The sequence below is a fragment of the Canis aureus genome, chromosome 10 (genome assembly GCF_053574225.1).
Source record: "Canis aureus isolate CA01 chromosome 10, VMU_Caureus_v.1.0, whole genome shotgun sequence".
Taxonomy (NCBI): domain Eukaryota; kingdom Metazoa; phylum Chordata; class Mammalia; order Carnivora; family Canidae; genus Canis; species Canis aureus.
The window spans coordinates 56,040,649-56,059,200 of record NC_135620.1 but is presented as its reverse complement, the minus strand read 5'-3'; the positions used below and the strand labels follow the sequence as shown (position 1 = coordinate 56,059,200).

Sequence of the window (18,552 nt, the reverse complement as noted above, 5' to 3'; positions counted from 1 at the left end):
GGGCCGCCAACTTAGAGCTTGAGAAATGCCCGGGCTGCTCGGGAAGGCTAATTGCTGCTGATGCGTTTATTGAAAGTCTAATTATTTGGTTATAAATCAAGTCGTTTGGCTCAGCAGCATTTACATTTAAACGTTTATTCGCAATAACTTGGCATGTGCATCTTAGGCTTGTCACTGTGAAGGCTATTTTGGAAGGCAGTGGGTGGCATGCAGGTATTTGCCGTGTGACCTTTGAAGCCCCTTCCCCGAGCTCCCTTGACTCCTAAGCCATCTCAGCTGGAGGGAGCCTCCGTTCCTCTGACTCCTCTGACTCCTGCATTGCAGTTGGAAAACCCCATCATACAGCTAGAACGACTGACTTCCTGGCCCTCTAGCTTGGAACACCCTGATGTCCTCTCACTGTGACCCGGGCAAGTTGCTTCTCCCGCTGGCCCTTGGTCTTTTCAGCTGTGCCGTGGATGTCTTGCAGATAATCCCAACCCTCCCAGTGTCTTCATGAGGCCACAGGTTGATCCAATTGTGGACCAAGGGTGACTACTAACATTGTCGTACATCTTTGTGTGCCAGGCTCTGAGCCCTTTGCTCGAGGTTCACAGCATCTGCGGGTGCTATAGCGCCTGCACACAGTAGGCCCTCAGGAGATGGCAACTAGGTACCTGTCCCCTGAGGGCCCCCAGCACTTGAGTTTTGAATATTTCTGTCCCAGAGCAGGCCCAGGTCTCCTACAGCATGCTTCTCTTCAGGCACTCAGGATTGTTTCTGGAGTGGCTACATACTGCTCACAGATATAGTGATAAGAATGTCTCTATAGGCATACTCAGGAAAAGATCCCATCTTGCTGGAGGTCAGAGAGAAGTTAGGAGGGGAGCAGACCTTCTGAATCACAGAGCCATCTGCTTGCAGAGGCAGCATTGCCAACTGTGGGGGGGAGTTATGTCAGGAACAAGCATTTTGCAGGACCCTAGCTAGGTACCCACAATTGTAGGAGGTATCTCACTCATGATCACCCTCCAGGCCAGCTCCCTCACGGAGGGTCACAACGAGGGTCACAACGGGTCACAATGGACCAGTGTAAGGGTGGGGCTTAGAACCGCACCCCCCCCCCCCCCCCCCCCCAGATTCAGCATGAACATCTGTGTCTATCTCCACCTCAACAGAGGCTTGGGCTCTGAGGGTGAGCACTAGGTGGCATTGTGCTCACAGAGGGCAGGGGAACTACGACATGTGTGGAGGGTGTTTCAAATGCCCAGGTAGACTATGGCTTTAGGAGAGAACTTGTCTCATATTTGTGTTTGGTTTTAGGCCTGGGCAGGGAGCCCTGGCTGGCTTAGTCACCCCAGGAAGGATTGGAGGAAAGAGGGGCCTGACCCATTCTTCCTTGTGACCTCCCTCAGGCGAGACTTCTGTTTCTGACATGAGAGGTGCATGACTTTAGACCCCCTAAAGGGGTAAACCTCTGGGTGCTCCTCATGGCTCTGCCCCTCTCACTAAACTTGCTCAGCTGGTCCTCACTGGATGTCCTAAGACCAGTGCTACCCAGACAAAACAGCTACTTTATCTGGCCTTGAGGGAAGTAGTTCCTACTTTAGCTGGGCCACACTGACAGATGAGGTGGAACTGCCACCAGCCTGCCCTCAAGAGCTTACAGTCCAGAGGGGAGGATATATGGGGCCTTGTTGGTGGCTCAGGGCAGACCCTCAACTAAATAACTGATGGATGGATGGATGGATGGATGGATGGATGGATGGATGGATGGACAGATAGATAGACAATATACAGATGGACCACGTGCCCAGCTATGAGCCAGGCAGGTGCTGAGGGCCCAGAAGTAAGTGAGACATGGCCTGCTGAGAAATGTCACAATGAGCAGACAGGATTCTTGATCTTAGGAGCTCTCAGAGCTACAGGGAAGCCACGTCTCCAAGCAGAAAAAGTCCGAAGGCCCACCTAACACCTGGATCCATCTGGATTGGTGGCTGTGCAGGGAAAAATGAGATTGCCTGCAGTGGTAGCTTCAGATTCCTGAATGCTTCCCTCAGGCTAAGGAGAGAACATAGACTTTAGAGCTAGCCCTACCAGGTCCTGTGGGACTTGGCACACAACCTCCCCCAGCATCAGTTTTCCCATATGTATACAGTGGTAGTTATACCAAGTTAACAGCATCACTGTGGGCCTACATGAGATAACATATAGCAACAGCTCAGCTCCATGCCTACCGCACATTGGGGGTTTCAGCAGTACGGGTGTTGTTCATTGTGCCTTGGGGAGCCAGGGTGGCTCTGAGCTGAGGACCGCTGTTATGGGGCATCTCTGTCAAGGGAGCAGTTCCCAACCACCTTTCAGAAGAGGGGAACCAAAGATCCTCACTGTGTGTGGATTCCTGTAACCAGGTCCTACATGCTGGTCCCAAAAGGCAATTTCCTTGCCTTCTGCATAAATATTATATGCAAGTATTTTTAAGTCATTTCATCATGAAAAGAAACGATTTAACATAACTATTACTCAGGATTCTTCATGAAATATGCATCAAGCAATTAGGTCTAAAAGCGAGAGGTGAGGCCTTGTACCCTGCTCGGGCCGGCAGCTGCGGGCTGAGTGATGTTTTATTAAAGCCCGTGATTATGAGACGAGGTGGGGCCTGTTATTAGGCCCCGGCACACCAGGCACGTTTGATAATCCTGGTGATGAGGAGGTGCTTTTTGTGATGTTAATGTGTGATCTAAAAGCGGTGACAGCCCCAGCACCCCCAGCCTCCCCCAGCCTTACATGACTCATTAGACAGGTCAGCCACCGGAGACACCCTTAATTGTGACTTCGCTCTCGGAAGATGTCCTATCAAAGGAGGCAGGACTGACGCAGGAGCCTGGTAGGCGGCAGAGGCCTGTCCAAGCTCCCCGGGGATCACTGCCCTCCCGAAGTGATGACAGGGAGGTAGCGTGGCCTGGGACCTGGCCCACCTGGGCCTGGATGCAAGGGCTCCAGGTTCTGGCGGCAACTACACCCCACCTTGCTGTGTGCCTTGGGCAGGATGTTGCCCTTCCCAAGCTCAATATCCTCTAAAGTTCCCCAAGAGGTTGAGAGGAGATGGTCCCCGGGCGGCTTTTAGCTCCAGAAGGTCTATCCAGAGCAGCCATAGCGCCCCTGGGCATGCTGGTTATCTGGAGCACCGTATGTTCTCCCTAGAAATTCCAATTTTTTCTCTTCTTATGCTAGATGTCTTCTGTATTGAGTTGGGAGTCATTAAAGCCATCCTGCAGCTGTTTTTAAATCTTTAGCTGTCATTAGGTAACATCCCACTCACGGGGACCTTGTGACCTACTGATCAGGGTGTATTATTACAACACATCTCTTGACTGTGTGTTGACAAGGTTTTAGCTGATCTTTTTATGAGTCGGAGTTTGACAGATTGTCTCAAAAAGCAAGCCTGCTCACTTCTCAGAGTCTGCCAACCCCATGTGATGGGTCACCACCCTGTCTCCATAGCTGGGGGCTTCACCCGTCAAGACAGGCCATCCCCAATGCCTGGATGACCATTCCGTGCCGCCCTGTGCTTTCTGTGGCCCTCCATCAACCCTGTGCAGTCAGCACCTGAGGACTGAGGCCAGAGTCGAGAAGTCACTTGTGCAGGGTCTAATATCTCTCCCCGATCACCTGGCCTGGCCTCCTGTGGAGTATTGAGGACTAAGTAGGATTCTCTCTTGGAGCTGAATGGTACTGAGTTCAGGAGCATGGACCCTGGGAAAGGCCCACCAAGGAGGGAAGCAGGACTGCTGCTGATGGCTGTGTGAGCCTGGGTTGGCCACCACCTGCCTGAGCGTCAGAGCCCAGCCCACAGCCTGGATCTCAGGAAGTGCTCAAGAAACATTGGCTGTGAAGACCATTAGGGCCAGTGCCCTGTGAAAATAAGACTGGGGACCATGGGCAGCAGTACAAATGGGGCGTGACCCCTCCTCTAGGCCACTTCCCACAAGGAGCCAGCATGGAGTGGGCAACAGCTTACACTTTATACACGGAATCCAGGACCTTAGGTCCAGAAGCAAGCACCCTCAGAAGTCATCCAGTTATCCTCCCCCACAGATCCAGTGGAGGCAGAGACAGAGCCTAGCACCACCCGACTGCCTCGGGTCCAGCAAACCATGGGGTAGAGTGCCTGAGCCCAGGAGGCAGGGCCAGTCCTTCAGGGAGCTCCTCATGTGAGAGCCAGCTCGTGGGCCTTTATCCAAACTCTGCTGGGGAATGGTCATGCCATGGACTGGGAGGAGTCCTCTGCCACAGTCCCTGGACTTTGTGACTGGCTGCCCCCTCAGCACAGCCTAGCTCAGAGTTACAAACCTGTGTGTATAGAAATACAAGAGCTAGAGTCACTTCAGGGAAGTGCTAATGGCTGCTCTACCCTGCCCAGGTCTGTTGATGGGGAGACCTCAACGTGGAGTTTCTAATAACCTGGTGGCCATTCTGAGCCCATGGCCTGGGAATAGAGCAGCTTTGGCTTCTGCCTCTGGCTCCATCAGCTCCTCTCACCATCCCTGCCCACTTCCCTTGCTGGATGTTTTAAGAACAACCACTGTAGAGATGCCTGGGTGGCTCAGCAGTTGAGCATCTGCCTTTGGCTCACGGCGTGATCCCAGGGTCCTGGGATCAAATTCCGCATCAGGCGCCCGGTGAGGAGCCTGCTTCTCTCTCTGCCTGTGTCTTTGCCTCTCTGTGTCTCTCATGAATAAAATCTTTTTTTTTTTTTAATAAATAAAATCTTAAAAATAAAAGAACAACCACTGTAAAAACGTCCCATTAAACCATATTAAGTTTCTTTCCCTAACCTTAAAAATGAAATGAGGTCCTCCTGCAGCTTCCTCCTGCAGGTCCTCCTGCATACCTGCGTTGTCGGCACAGCTGCCACGTTCTGACTCGGCCCACAGCTGGCTGCTGTGAGCCCGTCGTACACATCCTATGCTTTGCACCCAGCCATAGATCTGTGACAGACATTAAAGCCCAGTGGTCTGGCACCCAAAACGCCACCCTGCTCAACCCGCTCACAAAGAGAGACATGGATGTGCAAGGCCAAACCCACCCTCCCCCAACCCCACTCCGTCACTCACCTGCAGCTCCAGCCTGCACTCTGCCCCCTTGCCCCCCTCCTCTGGGTGAGGAGCTGAGCAGGTGGTCTCCAACAAGAGTATAGAGCTTTGTAACTAGTCCCAGTTCCCTTCGCCACACACTTTCAGCACTTCGTTCAAGCAATTACATCCTTTCCAGACAGGCACATATCCGTGATCTCTCCAGTGTGGTGGGTAGCTAGTCTGCGCTTAAGTGGGGCTATACATTTTTCATTTAATGCACACCGTTTCCTTTCTAACAGCTGAAGCACGTGCGCCTCCTGCTTCTCAGATGTGTCGAGGCAATTCTCTAATGAAATGACCCTTCACTGAGGAGCAGAACTTGCCACAGGCTCTGTAATTAGAACATTGTCAGCCTTAAAAAATCTTGATTTAAATTTTAGTTCTTTACAGGAATTATTCTCTCTTGAAACATAATTGCTCTCCAAACGATTTCCTTTAAACTGAGGGTGACATCTCTAAATACATTATTATGAGCAGATGTATTGCTCAGTGCCCGCACTTCATTAAGCATTTGCTCTGCCATTTGAAAATGGTCCTGGAGTCCAAATTGATGCATTAATAGAGTAGGCGCTGGCGAACGTGGGGAGCCCGCTCCTGACTGGAAGAGATGTGTGTAAGCCCTCCAGTGCCCCTCTGGGAGCTGCTGGAGCAAGAGAGCTGGAGTTCAGCCTTGCTGGGGGCTGGGCCTTGTCCCGAAATCGAGGCCCCTAGGGCTGGTCACAAGTTCTCAGTGCCAAGAGAAGGCAGCAGGAGGTCAGAGAACCAGCTTTCTCACTAAGTGACAAACATAAGGTAAATTAGACTATGTTTTGGAAACCAAGCTTCTACAGGTGTGGCAGGCAGCAAAAGGCTTGGAGCTGAGTGGGCAAGAAAAAGGCGACTCTGACAAAGGCAGATTGTGACAGGAGTGAGTGATCCGATGTGGCCAGAGACCTGGGTGGGAGGAGGGAGGGGTCTGCTAGGGCCGGGTGGCAGCGTGACCATTGCTATCCGAGAAGTAGCTGGCAGGCTGCATGGGGCACAGGGCATAGGGCTCTGCTCTGATCTCCCGAGGAACTGCCCTATTCAGGAAATGCCATTGCATAGTGGGCACAGGGACTGGGCCCTGCTCTGTGAAGCTCTCGGGGGAATTGGGAAGACAAGTAATTGCAGTTCAACAAAGCAAGTACTGGGGGAGGAATGAGTATGCTCAGTGTGGTCAGAGGAAGGAAGGAGCCCTGTTTGTGGAAGCCTGGAAGACCTGGCAGACGAAACATTCAGGTTGGACCTTGGAGGAGTTCAGTGAACAGAGGGAGGAAGCACCAAGAGTGCCTGTGGAGGGGCAGAGCTGAGGAAGAGCACATGTTCTCGACACATTCCATTGGCTAAATCTAGTCACATGTCTACAGTGGCTGCAGGGGAGACTGGGAAATGTAGTCCCTGGCTGGGCAACCCCTTCCTAGTGACAGTGATACCCCTTCCTAGAATACTATGAGGGGGAGCAACAGATTTTGGAAAATAGCCCTCCTATCATCCCTGCCACACTATTTGGTCATCTGTAAAGTGGGGGTGATGACCTGTCCTGCACACTTGTCAGGCAATTGGGGACTTAAACATACTTTGTACCTGCCATGTAAGGCTTAAATACTTGTCTGCATCAGCAATAAGAAAAGGAGCCAAGTCTAAGGGTTTGTTTTCCTGAAGAAGCCTCCAGAAGCTCTCAAGGTCCAGAAGACTCTCCGACAGCAGTGTTTGTTGCTGGTTCCTAGTCCATGCTGGGCTTGGGGGAGCTCTGAGGTGCAGCTGCATTTCATTTGGTCCTGAGCGGCCTGCCTGTTTCAGCCTTTGTCAGTCTGCAGATCCTAATAACCTCTGTATTTTGTTTGCAGGAGCAACCAGGGCTTTATGCACATGAAACTGGCCAAAACCAAAGAGAAGTATGTTCTGGGTCAGAACAGCCCCCCGTTCGACAGTGTCCCAGAAGTCATCCACTACTATACCACCAGAAAGCTGCCCATCAAAGGAGCTGAGCACTTGTCCCTCCTCTACCCGGTGGCTGTGCGGACCCTCTGAATGAACCAGCCCCACGCTGCTCTGTGACAGGGCCCAGACTTGGAGGGCGCCCACCAGCGCCGGCCACTGTTGCGTGCCGCGGCCAATTTGTCGTGTGTATGGTACTAGCACACCACTGCATGTCTCTAGAATGCTGTTGCCACTCATGGGGGCTGGAGAAAGCCTGGAGAAAGACAGAAGGACAGCCAACGCACCACCCCAGCCCCCACCCCCACCCCCTCCTTGAGTTTCTGTGAATTAAAATATTTGCAAATCCAAAGAGATGCCTTCCAGGATGAACAAAGGAGAGCAGCTCCAGAGGGGCGAGGGGCGGGGCGGGAGCTCCCTGGGCTGCGCTCTTTGTTCTCCAGCGGTCACAAATTCACACCTGTGGGAGGGGGCACAGTTTCCCACGGGTCCTCTTCCAGTGCTGGGAGACAAATGCGGGTTCTCCAAGACCCCAGAAGACCCCAGTAGTCCTGCCTCCCCTCTGGTGTGTGTGTATGTGTGAGTGTAAGCACATACGTGAGAGAACATGGTCACACACAAATGTAAGTCCACCAATCCACTTTTAGCCCCTCCGTGTAATCATTAGGAGATCTTCAAGGAATCATTGTGCAGTCACAAAGAGGATTCAATTATTTATGAATAGGGTGTGTAAATAAAATAGTCATTTAATATATATTCTTATCCTTTTTATTATTTTTCTTTTTATACACCACAGAAGGTCTTCTGAGGGGGGCAGCGCTGGGTTCGTTCCCAGAGCAAGGTGTCTGGGCACGTGCGGCATGACAGGACTTGGGGAGGCAGGGCCCCCAGCTCAAAGCTGAGCAATCAGTGGAGCGGAGGGGTCATCCTCGCCTCCTGGGAGCCAACCTTCAGGAAGGCACCGCCAGGCCCAGCAATGGTAGCTTTAGGTGCTGCCCCAACAACCAAGCCCTCCCCTCTGCCTACAGCAGCCTAGTGATGGCAAGTCTGCACAGCACCCAGCAATCCGCAGAGGGCTCTCCCATCATCTGGTCAGTGCCACCCTGTGAGGCATTTAACAGGGGGAAAGAGTGGCACAGAGAAGAGGAACCTATACTAGGTCACGTAGCTCATAAGCAGAAGAGGCTCTCAATCCCAGGTTGGCAGGCTCCATGGCCAGTGCCTTGGCTCTACAGAGCCTTGATGTCACTCTGCTCCTGGGGGAAGACAAGTCCCAACCTCTCGGGGGACATGGGGTTCTCTTGGTCATCCGCACTGCTTGCCCACAAATAAAAATACACATTCCCGCATTCCACCTCTACCTTTCCTCTGTCCTAGACTGGAGCAGAGATTCTTCCCACACACCTTCCCACACCTGCAGACCCTCCTAAGGCTGTGAGGTTGCTCTTACGTTCCCCTCTTTCCCCTCCCACTCCACCACTGCGCTGTGGTTAAATGCTGGTGGAAGAAATAGAAGAATCCAGGTGCCTGTGTGGCTCAGTCAGTTAAGCGTCTGACTTGATTTCAGCTCAGGGTCACGGGATCAAGCCATGCATGAGGCTCCGCGCTCAGCCCCTCTGCTCCTCCCCTCGCAGCTGCGTGCTGTCTCTCAAGTAAATAAAATCTTTTTAAAAAGAGCGAGAAATAGAAGAACCCCACCCAGCAGCATGACATAGGCTTCCATCTACTGACAGAGGCACAAGGGATGCAGATACGGCAGGAGTTTCAGGGTTCTTGATCAAGCACACACGTCTTCCTACCCGCCCAGCTGGTCTGCAGGGAATGGAGGGGCTGAGTTGGAACATCACCAGCAGTTCTGGATATGCAGCGCTGCCCAGGCTTCAGAGGTGCTTCAGGCACGCTGTTCCAATGCGGTCTCAGAGGCCCAGGGAAGAGAAACGACTTGATGCAGCTGCCTGGGAAGCCAGGCAGAGCAGGACTAAATGCCGTGCCCCCTTAGGGGGTTGCCGTGAACTTCCAAGGTTTGTGGCCAAAGCTGTTTCCTTGGCAACCGGTCTTTCTGCCCAGTCCACACCTTGGGCCATCCTCCCTGGTCCTCCCTGGCTGTCTCTGGATCCTGGTACCCCTCCCACCTGCAGATCCTCACATGCCAAGCTGCCTCATAATGACCACATAGGCCAGAGCCTGAGTCTGGTCTCCAAAAACTCCATTCTGACCTTTTGTCTGTTTTGCATTTTCCAAAATGTCCTTTGAAGCCAGAAAGTACCTGGAGTGATACACATTTCTCTCTCTCTCTCTCTCTTTTTACGTGTTTGAGAAAATGAGTGAGGAATTGGCACTTGTCCAAACAGAAGTGCCAAAGGAGACTGGATTCCAAGGATCCACTTAGAGGTTGGGTTGGTGGGAGCAGCCCCTCAAGCTGGGGGTGGGGGGGTGGGCCTGAAATAGCTTTCTCCCCCACCCAACAGGCCCAGATGCCCACGGGTCACTTCTAAGGCTGCAGGCTGGGGCACTACAGGAGCTGTGTGAACCTTCTCAGTAGATGTTCCACAACAGATTCCTCATCAGGAAAGGCTCTGTGCCTGTTGTCTGAGAAGGAGCTGGGGTGCTTTGCTGTTGACTTTGCTCTTTCAAGGGATTCCTGGGCCCTCACTTCTTCCCCAGACCCCCACCCCCAACTCGCGCCTGCATCTTCCTGAAATTTCCCTGGGAGGCCCAACCTCCAGCTGTCCTTAGGGACAGAGGCCGGCAGAGGAGCCAGCTTACAGGATGGGAGCTGCTAAAAGGAATTTTTGCCTTAATTTTACGAACCTCTCCCTCTTCTTCCTCTAATTGTGACCATTTCCTCTGTCGCTGTGTATTCATGTTTTCTTGGATATCTAACAATTGAAACGGCTTTTCCCTTTCAGAAACACTCACATTCAGGTTACTGGCATTGGTTTGGTTTTTGTTTTGGCTTTTTTTTTTTTTTTCATCTGCTGCCAATTAATGGAAAAAATGAGCTGGATTTCTTTGAGGGGGAAAAAAAAAGCTCCCTGCCACACAATATCTCGCCCTCAGCATTTTGTCTCAGAACACAACCTCCAGCCACTAACGGGCTTCTCAGAGCCACAGGACTGGGTTTTTTGTTTTGTTTTGTTTTTTTCCTTTCTTTCCCTTCTTTGCCGGCCTCATTATTGACCATAATGCCCCGACCACTTCAGCAGCTCTATCCTTGAGCACTGAAGAGTCAAGGGCCTTTTTGGCACCACCACCCCTCCCCTGCCCAGCAAGATGGTGGCCACAGAAAGAAAGGAGGCTTTGTGGGGAGAGAGGGCCCACCTGCCTGTCAGGAGAGAGGTTCATGGAGCAGCCTTTCTAAGGGAAATGGTGAAAAGGCTCTGGGTTTCAGGAAGGCTGGGCCAATTGGAGCTGAGCTACATGTGTCCTCCTAGGGCATCTCAGGGCTGGTGGCCCTCTGTGGCCAGTGAGTGAGCAAAGGGAAATCCTTGTCTGGCTTCCAGCAAGGGCCTCATATTCAACAGGTAGAGCCCTTGCCAGGCATTCTGCTTATGCTAGGGTCACGGGACCTGGAGATTCCCTTTCCTAAGATTTTAACCGCAAGCTCTGGCCAGCTCCCCAGGACACTCTCAGAAGTAGTTGATGTCACTTGTCCAAGGGCCTAGCAGAGACAGACGGCCAGGCTTACCATTTGCTCTCACAGGCCCCAGGGATGGTGCGTGCAAAAACCCGGCAGACGGGGAAGGCTGGCACTCGGAGTTGGCCCGTCGATGCCCATGAAGCATCCTGGCTGGATCAGGCGGCCGTCCAGCAAGCTGACACGTCTGTCTCTCTGCCCTTCCAGACTCAGTTACCGGCAAAGACCAAATGGACCAAGTTATCCAGAAGGAGCCAGCACAGCCCAGAGCCTTCACTGTAGGAGCACCTTCCAGAACCCCACGGAGACCCACTCAGGTGCCCCCCGAGCACGGGTGACAGCCTGCAGCCTATCCTTCCCCTCTCTTCAGGGCTGTGTGTTGCTGCCAAGAGCCTGTGCCAGCCACCTACCGCTAAAAAAGTGTCCTGTAAAGCTCGAGTTCTGTGTGATAAGCTGTATAATAGTGTATATTTAATGTGAAGCTTTTAACATACAGTCGTCTTGTTTAAATGGACCTCATTGAGCATACGTGTGTTATTTCTTTATAATGCAACTGTGTGCCCCAGAAATCTAGTTTGATTGCCTTCTGCCTGCAGAGGCTAAGGTCTGCTATCATCCCCCAAAGGTGAATTGTTACAGGAAAAGCAGAACCTCCTGCTTCCTAATTAAGAGGAAGATAGAGCCCTAATGAGCTCGTTAGATGAAAACAAATTAATTTGTTCAGCAAACATTTGTTATGTGCCTACTGGTCCTCGGACCTGGTGGATACACAGGAGAGAACCCTCAGGAAGTTTCCAATGCAGGGTGTTATTGGGTGGGGCCCGGAGCTGAGAGGAACCAGGTGGGGGAATTGAATCTGCCTGCGACGTTCAGGAAAAGGGCTTTGAAGGCTGAGGGCTGGGTGTTCCAGGCAGAGTAACAGGTGCTGGGAGCATTTACTCATCTCAGGGAGAGTAAACCGGACCTGGCGTGGTACAACCTGCAGCAGCAGGAAATGACCGGGCTACTGGGTCTCTGAGGGCTTCATCCTGTGGAGGCAAAAGAATGGAGCAGGGCAAGGGCAGGGCCGTTCATCTTCTCCAAGCAGGAAGCAATTCCCTGAAGACTTAGGAGGGAATGGCCTCCTCTTTTCTGGAGAGGGTGATTGCCAAAGGAGAGGCAGGCACAGGGTCTCCCATGGCTTGCCCTTACACTAGCATCATGATGACATCATCATGCAGTCTGAAGTAGGAAGGGCAAGGGAGGTTCTGCAGCCCAAGCCCACCCAATACAGATGGGCACCTGAGTTCACACAGGGTCCCCCAGCACTCCAGGAAGCCTGCTGTGGAGAGGCCCCTGACCCTCACCTCATCATGTAGGAAGGAACTCCTGCTTCTCCTGACCCCTCTCTCCCAAGGACATGACCTTCTGCCTCCTCAGCAGGCCCCTTCCTCCCTCACTCCCCCATATTCCATTGACCCCCAATCCACTCTTCCAATTCCCAATGCCCCATGCCACAACCACACCACAGCGTGCACGCAAGCATGTGCACACACACACACCCAGGAGTGGGCCAAGGTCAAAGCCAGTACTCTGCCACCAGGAATTTCCTGAAGGGTAAGGAGGAAATATTTCTGGTGGTCACCTCTAAACTCCTGTTTTACGTTCTAGGGAGAGTTTTCTGTTTCAGTTCAATTTAACAAAGAGCAAAGGCCTGTGACAAACTGGTGACCTGGAGCAGGAAGCTGAGCACAGGAAACATCTTCAACCATAGCCACAGGAAGTGGTCAGTGAGCAGCCAGATGCCTGCCCCACGGCATCTCTGCACAGAGACCGGGACTGAGGCCCAGAGAGGGACGGAGGCTTGCTCAAGGCCACACAGCAATTCCATCTCAACATGCCACAGGTGCTTGAGGGGGAGCCACCCATTCAGAGGGTCACCTTGGCCAGTGTAGCTCTGGGAAGACTGGGGTAAGGGTGGGGATTCTTCTCGGACAGAGTTTAGAATCCAATTTTGTCTCCCTGGCTTCCTCCTGAGTGGGAGCATCCCAGGCCTGCAGTGGTTGGTGTCCTCTCTCTGGCTCTGGGGGACGATTTTGAAGGGACCTTGGTCTGAGCGGGAAGCAGGCTCACCAGTGTGGTTCTGGCGCCCTCGTGTGGTTGCCTTCGGCGTTGCAGCCAGGCCCTGGGGCAGCTCCGAGTCCTTGGCCTGTTAAGGAAAGAGAAAAACAGGCCCAGAAAAGGAATAGGCAGGCATGTAGGTAAACAGGAGGCCGGCAGAGTGGCGGTGATGGGAGCTACAGCAGAGGTATGGCCCGCAGAGGAAGCGACAACTGAATCAGGCTTTGCATGCAGGGAGCAGGGACATCCCAAGGAGAGGAGTGGGGAGGAGGCAGGGGCAGGAAGGGAGGCTTCCTCCGACTTCAATCCACTGCTGTCCTCAACTGCCTTCTACTCTAAAGCCCCCCTCATTCATGCCACCTGAGAAAGGTAGGCAGCATTAGAACAGCTCAGCACAGAACAATTTTATGTGGTATTTTTTAAAATTACTTTCTGATGATAAAATTAATATTTACTCACTGAACAAGATTACTATTTCAGGAAAATGTAAGGAAAAAATTGAAAACTACCTTAAACTCAAAGGAAAGCACTAAATCTAAAGTTAGGTTGTGTACATTTTTTTTTTTAAGTTTTTGTTGTTGTTCATTTAAGTACCCTTTACACTCAACATGGGGCTGGAACTCATGACCCCAAGATAAAAATTTGCATGCTATTTCGACTGAGCCAGCCAGGTGTCCCGTAAATAAACTTGGGCTCGTGCTGTATTTCTATAGTTTTATATTTCATTTTCTACTTCAAATAGTGCCTTCATGTTATTAAATCTGTGATATGCTTTTTTTCTTAGCTGCATAATATTCTACTTTAACTCATTCAAGTTTTTGTATAAGCAGCTCTGCAGGGAATATCTTTGTTTGGAAATCACTGCCAAAGGGGAAAAAAAGGAAAGAAAGAAAAAGAAATCACTGTCCATATTTCTGTTTTTTTGTTTTTTGTTTTTTGTTTTTTGTTTTTTGTTTTTTGTTTTTTTTTTTTCCTCAGGAGAAATTCGTAGAAGTGGCATTCCTGGTCAGAGGCTAGGAACATCGTTAAGGCTTCTAGTCTCCCAGAAAGACAAGTTTATATTCCACTGCTATGTCTGGAAGTCCCCCCAGAGTAGAGTGGTTTGGTTACATCAGAGAACTTTCAGCAGCTTAGACTTGGCCTCCAATGTGAGGCATGAGGGCAGCCCAGGTGGCTCAGCAGTTTAGCGCCGCCTTCAGCCCAGGGTGTGATCCTGGAGACCTGGGATCGAGTCCCACATCAGGTTCCCTGCATGGAGCCTGCTTCTCCCTCTGCCTGTGTCTCTGCCTCTCTGCTTCTGTGTCTCTCATGAATAAATAAATAAAATATTTTTTTAAAAAAATGTGAGGCATGAGCTAAGCAGTTTCCTTTCATCAAAGGCAGTCTGAGTCTGGGCATGGGGGCCATCAGGGCAGGACAGGAGGCTGCCTGGGATCTGCTTATAGGTGACCAATCATCCGCATCTGCCCAGGACTCTGAAACTCTCCAGGATGCTGGACTCTCAGTGCCCAAACTGGGATGGTCCCAGGCCAACGGAAATAGTTGATCACCATCTCTAGCACCTCCTGGCATGACTCTCAGCAAGCCCCTTGCCCTCTACCCTATGAGGGTGACATCCTGGGTTGGGAGCGGTAGATAGGGGTCCGGAGAGGCTGAGAAGGAGCCCTGCCCTCCTGGGGTTTGAGAGGCAGATGACGAGAGGAAAAGCTGCCACTCCTAGGGGAGCAGCACTAGGGCAGGGGTTGAGGAGGTGGGGGAGGGGGCAGGCTCACATCCTAACTCCATCTTTTTCCAGCTGTGTGACCAGCAAGGCCCAAAAGCTTCCATTTCCTCCACTGTAAAACAGCTTGAGAAGTGACCTCCTGGGGTTATTGCAGAGATTATGGTGTTGGATGAATGCCCTAAGCATGCCTTAGCTCCATCAACCTTCAGGTAATGTCAGCTAGACCGGGTGAATTTTAAATAGGAAAGGCAGGGGCCATTACAGCCACGGTTTTTCACAGGAAAGAGGATCTGGAGTTCTAGGAGGACCTTCTTTATGAGATGAGAAGGGATTCCATTTTACAAATTAAAAATGCCATGGCTCTACTAAACATCTTGAGAAGTAAGGGACAGAGTTTAAGATCCTTTTCCTCTCCAGCTTGAAGCCCTGGGTGGCTCTGGCCATTCCCCTACCTGGGCATCTTCCACCATACATTCTTTATTATTTAAATTAATGCTAACACTCTCTAGTTATAATTTAAATAGCAAGCATCTGTTGTGTTGACTATATAAAAACACATTTGTTGTTTGCTTCAATATTAAACCTATTTATTGTCTTTCTTATTTAAATATCAAATCTAGGAGCACCTGGGTGGCTCAGTGGTTGAGCATCTGCCTTCAGCTCAGGGTGTGATCCTGGGGTCCTGGGGTGAGTCCTGCATCAGGCTCCCCTCAGAAAGCCTGCCTCTGTCTATGTCTCTACCTCTCCCTCGGTGTCTCTCATGAATAAATAAATAAAATTTTTAAAAAATAAAAAAATCAAAATCAAATCTATGCAATGTCTTTACTGTTTAAATATTAAACTTGTATGGTGTTCATTATCTGTTCTCTGCACCCACTAGATCGTACCTAGAATGTAGACTTGACACAAGCAGGTGTCTGAGAGAGTTCCTGGAAAACAGTAGGTGCTTAATAAGTATTTGGGGTTTTTTGGGTTTTTTTTTTTGTGTGTGTTTTTTTCAGATTTTATTTATTTATTCATGAGATACACAAAGAAAGACAGACATAATCAGAGGGAGAAGCAGGCTGCCTGAAGGGCAGCCCGACGTAGGACTCTCAGGACTACGGACCCCAGGATCATGACCTTAGCCAAAAGCAGATGCTCAACCCCTGAACCATCCAGGCACCCCTTAATAAGTATTCGTTAAGTGATATAATGATGACAAAAGTCCTCATTGATGATGGGCTCACTCTGTGTGCCCTTCACATTGTGCACACATTGGGAAAGCCCTGCTGTACAGGTGACACACAGAAGCTCAGAAAGTGGAGGGACCACGAGGAAAAGTAGAAATTCGATTTAGCAATGGCTTCCCAGGGCTCTCATACTTTGTACCTCACACCCCACTGAGGGTCACAACCCCCAGTGAGCAGGATGTAGACGGAAGTACATAGTCCCTTCTCAGGAGCAAGAGAGGAGGGAGGAGGGTGACATTTAGAGCTTTGGGTGATCTAGTTCCTGAGCTCCATTGTCCACTCCATACCCACTCCGTGAAGGAGAATGAGCCTCTATCATTCTGGATCTGCCATCCTGGGGAGTCCCTTCTCAGGGACTCAGAAGGTGGGCACAAGCCAGGGATATGGCTTCATTTGAAGATGGGGATCTGAAGGCTCAGATAGGGGGAGAGTTTTGCCCCAGGTACACAACCAGAAAGTGTTGGGTCTAGTATGCAGACCTTGCAACATGCAGCATCTCTTGTAAAATACAATTCCTAAGACCTTCCTCTTGGAAGTTTTGATTTAGTAGGTCTTGGGTGGGCTCCAGAAACCTATATTGGTAACAAGTTCCTCAGGGAAATCATATGATCAGAGAGTCTTGGGTAAAGGGCCAGTCTGCCTGTCTTCATCCATAAATCTTTTTCCCAAGTGCTAAGCACCAACTGCTCAACTGTGTCTGTTCTTGAAAATGGTAGGGATGCCTCGGTGGCTCAGTGGTTGAGCATCTGCCTTTGGCTCAAGTAGTGATCCCAATGTCCTAGGATCAAATCCTGCATCTGGCTCCCTGTGTGGAGCCTGCTTCTCCCTCTGCCTATGTCTCTGCCTCTCTCTCTCTGCCTGTCTCTCATGAACTAATAAATAAATAAAATCTTTAAAAAAAAAATGGTGGACACGGTAGGGTCCCAGCTCACCTTTCACTAGGTTCTGAACTCAAGCAAGTCACAGGGCTTCTGTGAGCACACAAATTATGTAAAAATTAGAGGAAATAACTATCATGTAACTGCTTGGAAAGCCCACGGAGTATTGTGCAAATGTTTGATGTTATTTTATTGATTCAGCCCTTGCTAGATAAAAATGTGTTTGTATTTCACAAGTATGTGTCACTTAAATGCCAAGTAAGGTGTCCCATGATCCCACCCAGAGGTCAGCAACTGTTCTGAGCCCTGAAAGCTACCAGGGGGCCTAAGCCCTGCCCGCAGGTGTGCCTGGGACAAAGGCAACGTTGGAGGATAGGAACAAGGTCAGGGAGAATGAGAGGCCTGGTGTCTCCTTCCTTACACACTCTTTCCCATCCTCTGTTTATTCTGGAGGCTACTTTGTTTAAATTCTAGTCTTGAATTGTAAGTCACCTCTCCCAGGTAGCCTTCCCTGATTGCATCTATTGCATTTTTGTTCTCCTATGGATATTCATAGATCTTGGTATGTGCCTGTCTCAAGTACTAAGGGTCTCTCCTTAGGGCTGGACCCCAGTTACCCCTCTGAGCTCTATGCTCTTTCACTCATACCTTCTTGAGCCCTGCAGACTCCTGTGTTTTGAACTTTAGGTGACTATTATGGGTCAGGCTATCAATGCAAAACTGTTGCTCCCCAAATTGCCTGAGAAGAATCACCTGGGACTTGTGTTAAATGTACGCAGGCCAAACTGTTCTCTCCCCTCAAAATTCTCATTTTGTAGTAGGTCTGACATGGGACTGGGGATCTATTTACCAACCGTCCAGGACCTAGAATCTAGCTTTTCGATCTGTAAAGTGCATACAAATCACCTGGTCTCAGTAACGCAGATCCTTGTGTCCTAGGTCTGGGGCAGGGCAGGAAGAGTAATTTCCAGCAAGACCCCGGAGGTGATGTCGATTGCTGCAGATCCAAGATCACAGGTGGCTTCGCCAAGTTCAGGTGACTCTTATCTTTAGGCCTGCTGGAGAAGCCAGGATTTGGTGCTATTCTCAACCTCAGCACACTTGGGTAGCTTTTAAAACATACTAAGGTCCAAAAAAACCAAACAAAGCAAAACACAAAAAACTTTAAAAACCCCAAACTATACTAAGGCCCAGATCCTACTACAGACCAATTTAAATCAGAATCACTGAGGTTTAAAAAAAAAAAAAATCACTGAGATTTTTTGGTTTAGTTTTTAAAATTTTGAATAATCAGATGTTGAGACTCACGGATTTCATGGGTCCCCCACTAGTATGGAAATACATTAACGAACAAATGTAATAGAATAGACCATCCCATGGGCTTGTGGGCTAGGACTTTTGACTCGATTACGTGCACTGTATATACAGATCATGTGAGTTGCTAGAGCAACGTGGGTTTGAAAATGAGTGGGGACGTGAGCATGTCCCGGAGTTCACAGACAAGCCATGGGGACAGACAGACAAAGAATTCAAGGACACCTTGGCTCCCCCCACCCACCACCACCAGCCTGGGTCTGACAGCACAGTGGGGGAAATAGCAAGAAGCCTCTGTATAAGCTGAGCAATGAAGAGTTAACAGGACTATGTCATGAAGCAGGCAGGGCCTTCCAAGCACAGAGGACTCAATGTATGCAGTTTGGAGGTGTGTAAAAGATCACCACAGGTTCAGGGAAGGGAACCAACGGCGGTTGGCCTTGTATCTGGAGCCTGGGGGTGTGAAGGGGAGTGGCAGAGATAGGCCCAGATGATTGCAGGGACCTGGGGAATGTGAGCTGAAGAGAAAGGAAGGTCACTGACCCCTTGCTAGGGAATAACCACACAGGTGACTTTATCTTGGCTCACAGTA

General features: G+C 50.4%; 1 protein-coding gene and 1 long non-coding RNA gene across 9 annotated transcripts in view; one reads left to right on the top strand and one right to left on the bottom strand.

Annotated features, from left to right (window-relative positions):
• Positions 1 to 7,830, top strand: part of SHB (SH2 domain containing adaptor protein B) — a 140,042-nt gene extending 132,212 nt beyond the window's left edge. Inside the window, exon 6 of the mRNA XM_077912598.1 lies at positions 6,986 to 7,830. Within this exon, the coding sequence (XP_077768724.1) occupies positions 6,986 to 7,169 (184 nt within the window). The 3' untranslated portion in view covers positions 7,170 to 7,830. The remainder of the gene's footprint in view (positions 1 to 6,985) is intronic.
• A 2,185-nt stretch (positions 7,831 to 10,015) lies between these two features.
• Positions 10,016 to 18,552, bottom strand: part of LOC144322485 (uncharacterized) — an 11,662-nt gene continuing 3,125 nt past the window's right edge. For 4 of the 8 annotated variants that reach the window (XR_013388120.1, XR_013388121.1, XR_013388119.1 and 1 more), the window contains exons 2-4: positions 17,553 to 17,701; positions 12,826 to 12,901; positions 10,016 to 11,741 (exon numbers count right to left, since the gene is read on the bottom strand). This is a non-coding gene — a long non-coding RNA (uncharacterized LOC144322485). Of the gene's footprint in view, positions 11,742 to 12,633; positions 12,902 to 17,552; positions 17,705 to 18,552 lie in introns of all 8 variants that reach the window. The other 4 variants (XR_013388123.1, XR_013388125.1, XR_013388118.1 and 1 more) reach the window with 2 other exon arrangements.